We start from the raw sequence: 9,151 nt of genomic DNA, 5'->3' as shown, positions 1-9,151 counted from the left end.
CGAGTAAAAAACAGGTGATGTGTACGTTCCAAATGTACATGTTACTTCAGCCGAAGTGGTACATGTAAATGTCATCCAGGGTTACGAAAATGCAGTTGGGCACATGACATGAATAAAGTCCAATACGGCCATCCATTCCTGTTCGTGAACCACTTGACTCCACCTCAGACCGGAATAATCTTGTTTGTTGAGAGAGAGGGGACATATGCTTAGATTTGTCACGTTCGCCCTAGTATGTGGCAACAAAACACACTTCATCAGTGCCCATGCAGTAAAATTTGCTGACATTCGGCCATTGCATGATAGTAACAAACATGTAAAAGCGATTTTAAAGAGACTTTTTATTTTGTAGGACAGCGAAGCATGAAAGTTACATAAAACATGGAATAGCATGTACATCGAAGAGTTCCCTCGTATCCTAATTCAGTATTCATCAAAATTCGCGGACGTTACTTTACGTTTTCTTTCATGAATCTTGATCAAACGGATGTTCTTTGGACAAATCAATACGTAAAAATCATGCCCCTTAAAATACAGCTGTCATAAGACTATGCAACAGTTGCCCTATTATTTAGAGGCACCACTCTAAAGAAATGCTTTTTGCAGTTCAAAGGTAAAGTTATAAAATGTGACAATTTTCTCTCTTGACAAAATTAAAGGCCACCTTTTAACAGGACATTTACGGTATAATTATATGGCATTGAAGAAAACACTGACAGAATGTAACATACAAACGAAACGACTTGAATATATTTTTATCCAGACGCAAATACTCAGATATGGTGATATTGCCTCTCAAGAGCCGATACATTTACGTCCGGACGGGACTTTCACACACACTTGGCCTTGCTGGGTCGTGAGTGACCAAAAAAATTCATGGTTGCAAGCCTTCGTCGGTGGGCGTCGGTAATGTGCATCTAGCTTTTTGGGAGCCTGGTACCAACCATGGTAAGGGGCAAGGGAAAAGGTCAATGAGCGATAAAGCAAATGGCTGAGAGCAGCACAATATTGATATTATTTGGAAGCGAAATATAATGCTAAAAGAGCGAAATCCTAAGTTTCGATACAGTTTACAACGAAAGTGCAATCAAAACTCGCCCGACAGATCATACCGAAGCACATATTTTCCATGCACCAAGCAATGACGAAATGAAGATGGCGATGACCAACTCTCCTCATCAACTGATGACGTCATACACACGTGCTTCTTTCCCCGTGGCAGTTAAATCATGCATTGAAGTTTTGTTCAAAGAAGTTACTATAAAAGTTAGTAATAGTTTCACATTTACACAACTTCACATCTAAATATCATTGTATACATAATGGCCAGATAAAGGAATTTTGGTGGACGGTTCTAACTTCATCTTTAAATACACACCGAAACTACAACAACTGCTGCTTATGATTACGTATACAATTAGTACTTTATGATCACCTTAGAGACGGAACAAAGCTATTTTGACAATCTCGAAAAAAACGAATGGTATCACGTAATATCATTTATACTGGACATTTGGTTTTTGCAAGATATATTTATTAGGAATCAAAATTATTTCTATAAAAGATGTAACAGTTCCCATTAATGGACCATCCTGAGAAAACAGAGGTTAAGAGCCAGAGAAGCGAACAATTACCCCTGCATTCCTCAGGATGGTAATGGACGTATTACAGGGTGTTAAAAAATATTTTTACTTTTTGAAATCTTAATAACTTTTTTGTTAATTATTGTATGCAGAAAGCAACTTCAGATAAGTAGAGGCTTAGAGAATTTGTTGGGATATGATGTGTATTGTTGTGATATGTGGTTGTTACGCAATTGACCTCTGAAAAAGATTTCTGAAACAGCAGATTTTCAACTCAAAAGCTTTCCACCGTCGACCTCTGAATGCACTGCAACGTCGCATTCTAGACGGAGTTCAGCTCTTCCCAGAATTTGGCGCTGTTCCGTACGGAATTTGTTGACATAATTCCGGACTAGTTGGCTTGAAATGCGATTAGGTACCCCATATTCTCTAGAAAATGCTCTCAGTGTTGAAATTAGATTCCTGTTATTTGAAAAAAATGAAATCACTACAAAAATGCGTTGCTCAGCAGAATATGGCATCTTGTCAATGTGAATACCATAGAGATTACGTCCTTTGCCGTATTGCAAGACTTTTGGGTGATGGGCGACATATGCAATATCTTCCCTTTATATTGCATGGCACTGTCCAATTGTTGTTTACTGAAAATCCTGCCCTGCTTGAATAAAATGACAGGTAAATTGGATGGCTTGTTACGTAATAATTATAGGACCGTTTCATGCAGGCGTTTTTCTAACAAAATTCTCAAGGCCTCTATTTTCCATATCCAAAGGTGTGTCCCCGTGTCATTGTTTAAAAAAAGTTATAAAGATTTTAAAAGTAAAAGTATTTTTTAACAGCATGTATAGTATATACAAATTATGTGGTCAATAGTTTTTAACAACGATTAAATCACGGACCGTGATATTTTTAATGAATGGATGGAACGTGGCAGGTGGCACTGGCATCTGTTTCCGATTCAAAACTTACATTATCGACTTGAAAAATAACAATATAGACGAATTCAGAGATGGCTCTTCATGATGGACGGGTTTGAAAAGTAAACATACCCGATACATGGTACAGACGTTGGTTTAGCGACGGAGTCTCATGGAATGTTTCGATGTTTGGACGGTGTCTATAAAACAGGCGAACTTGAGAAAAGGTGTTTAACACCCTGACATGCTTGCATGCAACCGAGGAACACTTCCGTTCAGCAACATTTATCACTATAAAAAGCGATTGAACAGTAGTCGAAACTCTTTTGGCTCCAACCTAGAATTTGACATCTTGACTATGAGTTTGTTTGCCGGAATTATCACGAAGATATTGAAATATAGTGAGTGGATTAAACTTATCAAGACGACTTCACAAGTTTGAAATATTTTCAGTTAAACTGTAATGTACAATGTATGTTTATATATACATATAGTCTTTCATGGACGAGTTACTGCATCGTTTCCGGTGTGTAACCTGTACGTACTATTAATTTCAAGATGCGCACGTTAATTCTAAGAAGGTTATTAAAATGGTACGATATCTATTGTTTGACAAGTCAAGGTGACATCTACATACATTATATGGCCATGGAAACTTGCAGTTTTATTATGCTCATGGCTTAAAGGCGTCGTTTTAGGTTGGCAAAGGCTAAATTAAGCATGTTTTTTAATTTACATTTTCTATACTCATGGCTTGAAGCCGTCAAATTTACATATAATGCATCCTATACAATACAATACATTACAATTATATATTTGTATAGCGCCTTTCCAGGTTGCCCTGCCCGAAGCGCTGTTCTCCTCATAACTGACTAATTGAAATAGGTTTGAAACATCCTGACCTCCGCCTTTAAGTCATGAAATGAACATACAACTGCCACATTGGCTCGTTTTTTAGTCTCTACTGGCAGCTTTTAAGTTGTCTTTGGTGTGTTTGGGTCCTCTAGTAGAGCTGGGCGGTAACCAGTATTGTCAACAGCAAAAACATCCCATTGAAAACCGGTATTGCGGCTGAAAATAAAAAATACGAGATGCTTTATAATTTTTACACATGGAATCATGCAAAATCTTTCGAAGTGTTCTAGAATAAATTGGAGTTTTTGCTCGGCGTATGTATCGACTTGCGGGATTTGCTCACAGTCATAGCAGCTCATCAAAAGGCTCCAGTTTAGGTTCGACTGACCCATTTTATAGTAGGAAGTGACTATTTGGCAAGCCCGCCTAACCAAACAGCGACTTTTTCTTGTCCTGAATGGAGAGCCGAACTCATTAATATTAAAGTAAAGTCTCCAGCCCGCCAAACAGGGTAGATTTTTTACCTGTTTGGCAAGCCCGGCTGGCCGAACAGGGTGGCTTTTTAGTGCTGTTCGGCAAGCGGCTCTCCAAACAGGACAAAAAAAGATGCCTGTTCGGCGAGCGGCTTGCCAAATAGACACGGCCTTTATAGTAATGAGCCCCAGGGCGAGCGCTATATACCATAATGTACAATGCTCTCGTTTCATCGATCCAACATCGTTTTTGAATATTCAGCACAATATCGTATTTTAAATATTAATACGCTTTGCCGCGGGATGGACAGTATTCCGATGGTCATGACGTCATGACCATGGCATGTGTGGTGATTTCGAAGTAATCATAGGAACCAACGTGTCATTGGTTAAGAATAAGAGGGCCGAAGGAGGGGTGTCCATAAGAGCAAATTAACTAACTACGGCGATTTACATGTAACAACCAGAAATGTAGGAAAATTAACGATAGATTAGCAAAATTTGAATTTTACGATCGGCGACAGTTCAAAAAACATTGGAAAATCAAATAAACAATTTCAAATTTGTTAATGCGGTGTGCATGTTAGCATGAATCTAATCTACTTAGTCAAGTGGGAATACTGGTTATCAAGAAGGAAGTGAAATTACCCGAGCTTGTATCTGTAACAATGGAAGAAAATATATTGGCAAACGTATAGCAGTATTTCTGTGCACTGAACTGTGAATTTGACAAAAACCATATGTCCATGTCACCCTATTCGTGACTTTTTCGTTTCTTTCATCGACATCTAAAAACTTATACGTGTAAATCATCAGATCAATTGGCACTAGTGCAGGCAATCCAGCATGTTATTTTGTTTTGTTTATTTTCTTTTGGCCGGCGCGGCGATGGGGCGTAGTCAGTCCTTAGTGTTCATGGTCACCACCAGTCGACCGGGCCTGCTCTTGGTCGAATCATCATATCTGAAGGAGTGCTGCTGACCCAATACATTCCGCTGGACCTGCAGCGGCTACTTTGATAACGACCACAACTCACATAGCAGCCACAAGCACAAATCGCCGTGAAGGATCCCAATTCATCTTACCCCTAATAAGTCCATCACCCACCTTTGATATTAGAGAGCGAATTAACAATAGGAAATTGGCGATTTGGAAGCTTTGTCTGTCAAAAACACCTCCACTTATATTTAACGCCGATTCGGGTCCATAAGTTAGCGGCGTTCCTGTGATAAACCAAAAGATAACTTGCTTCTCCGAGCAAGCGGACAATTCACGAAAAGAAATGCCTGGCTTTCATAGCAATAATCTTCTACGTGCTCTTTTGGTACCCACCTGAAGCCTTCTTGTCATCAACCTTTAACTCCTTTCGGACATCCGCAGGAAGCTTCTTTTTGGCAGCGTCGGTCATGTACTGAAAGCGACAAAACATAGCTTTTCTATGACCATCTCGAATAGATTTCTAAAGAATATTTTAATTGCGAGAAAAGAACTCGATAATACTTAAGTGCGTGTTCAACGTATTTACATGTCCATACCTTAATGGTCTCGGAGTCAATTTTCTCCAGGATGTCAACAGGAACATCAGCAATGAGAGTGTCAAGGGCAGCAATCTCAGTTTTGTTGACTCCAGCTAAAAAGAAACAGATGTGAATTGTGAAGAAAGCAATCAGACTGTTGAAGGTCGTTCGTTCAAAATTTTTAAAGTGAGTTTTCATTTGAAAACTATCAATTGTGTAAATCCGAAACTGTCACACCAGCGGTCTTAAAGTCTCCAATAGAAAAAGTGTGCATCAACATTGTATGGTGACGGAATAAGGTATATTGTTGGAGACCGTGATCGTCCATGATCGTGACAACTGCTAAGAAAACACAGGCACTTACCTATGATAACTCCAACTTCGGCTACGATGGTGGATGTCCACTTTGCGATGGGGCCATACGCTTCCTTCTGTTGTGCGACTTTCAATAAGGCAACAAGTTTGGTGTGGTTGCAATTGACATAAAGATCTACCACCATTGACATTGATTTCCTGATAAAAGTGAATAACAAAATCATTGTAGAATTGTTTGATTATTGCTCAGAGAGCCCTGGGCACCATATCTTGTACAGGAAACACTAAAACGAAAACAAATTCGCCGTTCTTCCAGATGCGCGCTTGTTGTTGCAGCTTTGTTATGATGTGGAATGATGAAAAAATCAAATGCTTGCCCATGAGTCACTCATTTTGTTTCCCTCATCAGCTAGAGCGACATTCCTTCAACTTTACTCCATAACCACTAGAGGTCAGTGGTTTATCTCAATATCAAATAGGGGTAATTAAATCGACTATAGAACAAGAAGACATTGTGAATGTCATATGGTTCCCACGTAGTTATATTCAATAACAACAATACCAGCTTCGGTTGTCCTTGTATTCTGAGAGAAGTACAAAACAAGAGCATGTTTTTACAGTGTGTCCCACTATGTTTGTTAGGTATAGCATCTGGATGGCCTTGATTTACCAGTGGTGGTAGTGTTGAGGGGGGGGGGGGGGGGGGGGCCCAAGGGAAATTAAAAGTACTTGTCCATTGGCAACCAGGAATATGCTTGTTTTGAACACAAGATTTCCATAAGGGCAGCAAAGTTGGTGTTGATTTCATCATCAATGCTTTGAATTTTAAGTAACTGAATTTTAACTGACAAAATGGGTAGGCCTAATTGATGAACAAAGCAAAGTTAATGCTCTTATGATAAGTTCCACTCTATTGGCAGGGTTGACAAACCTGGGGGTACGACATGTTTCCAGAGCTGTAGCTGTTGAGAGAGATAAGATATGAAGGCGTGACGGACGGACACACACACACACACACACCCGCGCACACGCACACACACAGACACCATGACCAGAAACAATATGGTTCCCGATCTTACTGGATCGGGAACCATAATAATATCTAACCGACTTACTTCAGTGTTCCTGCAGGGACAGTTCCGATGTCTGTGTCATTCAAACCACACATGAAGCTTCCGAGGTACATGATTTTAGTCTCGTCCATTGATTTGACGGTCAATGACGTGTTTGCCTTATAATATGCAGCTAATTCCTTGTACTGTAAATCAGAACAAAATATAAAACATCACCAATCTAAATATTTGAGGAAGTCATAATGTAAAAATATGCCGAAATCTGCAATTTACTTTGTGCATTGTACATTTGCACATCGTAAAATTAATGATGGGGATGCTTATTTCCACACAACTGTGCTACAGTTTATCGAGCCCTCTCTTTATCTAATTAGCACAAAGGTAACGGATGGAACGAGTCTCTTAAAAAATAAATAAATGCAAGTTCTACAGTGCTTTACAATGCACAACATTCTCAAAGCTCTTGCTAAAAGGAAAAAATTGCACGAGTATCCTATCAGAAATAGTATTCGGCCATGTGTAAAAACTGACCTGGTCTTCTGTCCAACCTACAAGAGAGCTCAAAGGCGTTGCCTTATCGCTGGCAGTCTTAAAGTCGAAACACTTGATATCTTCGACAGTCATGAGAGTAACCAGGTTACCAGTATTGATGAGTTCAGCTGCGGTAAATTTACATATTTTGTCCTGATTGGCCACCTGAAAGTAGACGTAAGAACCTGGTATATGCAGTTTTGTCAAAATTGTACAAAGTATGCCACGTGAGGCAACGTTACAACGCAGTAACGGCTCGCTATATTTTTGCTAAAATGCAGTAAAATGGACTAAAAAGCACGAAATTGGGATTCCCAGTGAATGCAGTATATTCACAGGTTGTTTGGATGGGTTTTAGAGTATGCATAATGTGAAAAATTGTGTATTGTACTACAGCAACTACATGCACATGTCCAAATTGAGGACGTTCGTAACTTTCTCATGCCAACACCTCCTAGAGGTTTTCCAGGGAAATCAAAAACTCTTCCAGGTTACTAAGTATTCACAAGGTCAGAAACATTTCGGTTTTTTATTATCCTGAAAATCTACTACTGTGGTTGGCTGAAAAAAACCTCAAAAAAGGGTTTTAACACCAACCTTGGCAGATTTGATCTGCGTAAGCAATTCCTTCTGCTGATCCTTCGACCATTCGTTTATGGAAGCAAATCGTCTGTAAAGTGCCTTAAAATCTTCACCAGGTATAGCCTTGATCTGGTCAACCGTTAGCAACTTCATGTAACTATCTGGCCTTGGATTCAGCTCATCGTAGGTTAAGGTAGCTGAAAAGAGGCACGCCATTTTATTACAAAAAGTAGCTGCACTTACAGTGTATTATCGGGTAATTTGACGGCGGTAATGGGCAGTTTAGGTTGATTTAGTTTTGTTGAATGATTGCTATGAATGGCTGTTTTCAACTCCTGTCGAGAAGTCTTTTAATGAGCCGTATAGTTTCAATCTAAACCACGAACTCGACGTCACTATAAGGCGGTTTATTGATTGATATGATACTGATATTTTTGTTATAATATTAATGGCCGGGACTATTTGGCAAGCCGCTCGCCGAACAGTCATCTTTTTTTGTCCTGTTTGGAGAGCCGCTTGCCAAACAGCACTAAAAAGCCACCCTGTTCGGTCAGTCGGGCTTGCCAAACAGGTAAAAAATGTACCCTGTTTGGCGAGCTGGAGACTTTACTTTAATATTAATGAGTTCGGCTCTCCATTCAGGACAAGAAAAAGTCGCTGTTTGGTAAGACGGGCTTGCCAAGTAGTCACTTCCAATATTAATACTGTCACCCTCCTTCATACCCAACGCTGTAATTAACGAAGTGGCCAAAAAGAATGGATTTCCACAAATATCTTTTTGAGAAGACATCCTTACACCTAGTTTTCCGTTTGATACCAAGGGTTTTTGTAATGACAGTGCAGAACCCTCAGTTTGATAAATTGCAGCGTAATTCCAAGTATACTGAAGGCCGTCAATCGCCAACGGACCATTTAATCCCGCTCACCTGTACCAGTGGATACTGCAGTAAGAACTTTATGCATTGCCTTCACGAGGACCTCGTATCCTTTTTCCTCCTTGCCATACTTTGCCTTAATGCAGTCGTCGTTTTCCTCTAATAAATTTAAGTCCTTATAAACATCCTGTTGACAAGGAAAAACTCGTTAGAAACGGTACAGATAATACTACTGAGGCTAGGCCTCAAATTGCGAGTATATGGTCAGTAGCGGTACACTAGTTTCCATTAGGTGCAGGGTCAAAATGGTAACCCACAGCTCAATCTTGCTTTCGCAGCTTAACTGAGGGTTTCTTTTACCATTTTTAATTTAAGGTGGGTCCTTCTTCTGGCAAACTAACCGGCCTGAGATTTAAGCTTTTTTACTCCA

At 39.7% G+C, this 9,151-nt stretch overlaps 1 protein-coding gene across 2 annotated transcripts in view; it reads right to left on the bottom strand.

Annotated features, from left to right (window-relative positions):
- Nucleotides 1–326: 326 nt before the first annotated feature.
- Nucleotides 327–9,151, bottom strand: part of LOC135487427 (uncharacterized) — a 32,564-nt gene continuing 23,739 nt past the window's right edge. Inside the window, exons 21-29 of one of the 2 annotated variants that reach the window (XM_064771065.1) lie at nucleotides 8,773–8,908; nucleotides 7,862–8,043; nucleotides 7,265–7,429; nucleotides 6,776–6,918; nucleotides 5,710–5,858; nucleotides 5,364–5,458; nucleotides 5,161–5,239; nucleotides 4,477–4,488; nucleotides 327–3,571 (exon numbers count right to left, since the gene is read on the bottom strand). In XM_064771065.1, coding sequence (XP_064627135.1) covers nucleotides 3,504–3,571; nucleotides 4,477–4,488; nucleotides 5,161–5,239; nucleotides 5,364–5,458; nucleotides 5,710–5,858; nucleotides 6,776–6,918; nucleotides 7,265–7,429; nucleotides 7,862–8,043; nucleotides 8,773–8,908 — 1,029 coding nt within the window. In that variant the 3' untranslated portion in view covers nucleotides 327–3,503. The remainder of the gene's footprint in view (nucleotides 3,572–4,476; nucleotides 4,489–5,160; nucleotides 5,240–5,363; nucleotides 5,459–5,709; nucleotides 5,859–6,775; nucleotides 6,919–7,264; nucleotides 7,430–7,861; nucleotides 8,044–8,772; nucleotides 8,909–9,151) is intronic. The other variant, XM_064771067.1, reaches the window with a different exon arrangement.

Source organism: Lineus longissimus, chromosome 5, assembly GCF_910592395.1.
Source record: "Lineus longissimus chromosome 5, tnLinLong1.2, whole genome shotgun sequence".
In the NCBI taxonomy this organism is placed as follows: Eukaryota; Metazoa; Nemertea; class Pilidiophora; order Heteronemertea; family Lineidae; genus Lineus; species Lineus longissimus.
Note: the sequence above shows the minus strand (reverse complement) of the source record. Positions and strands in the feature narration are given on the sequence as shown.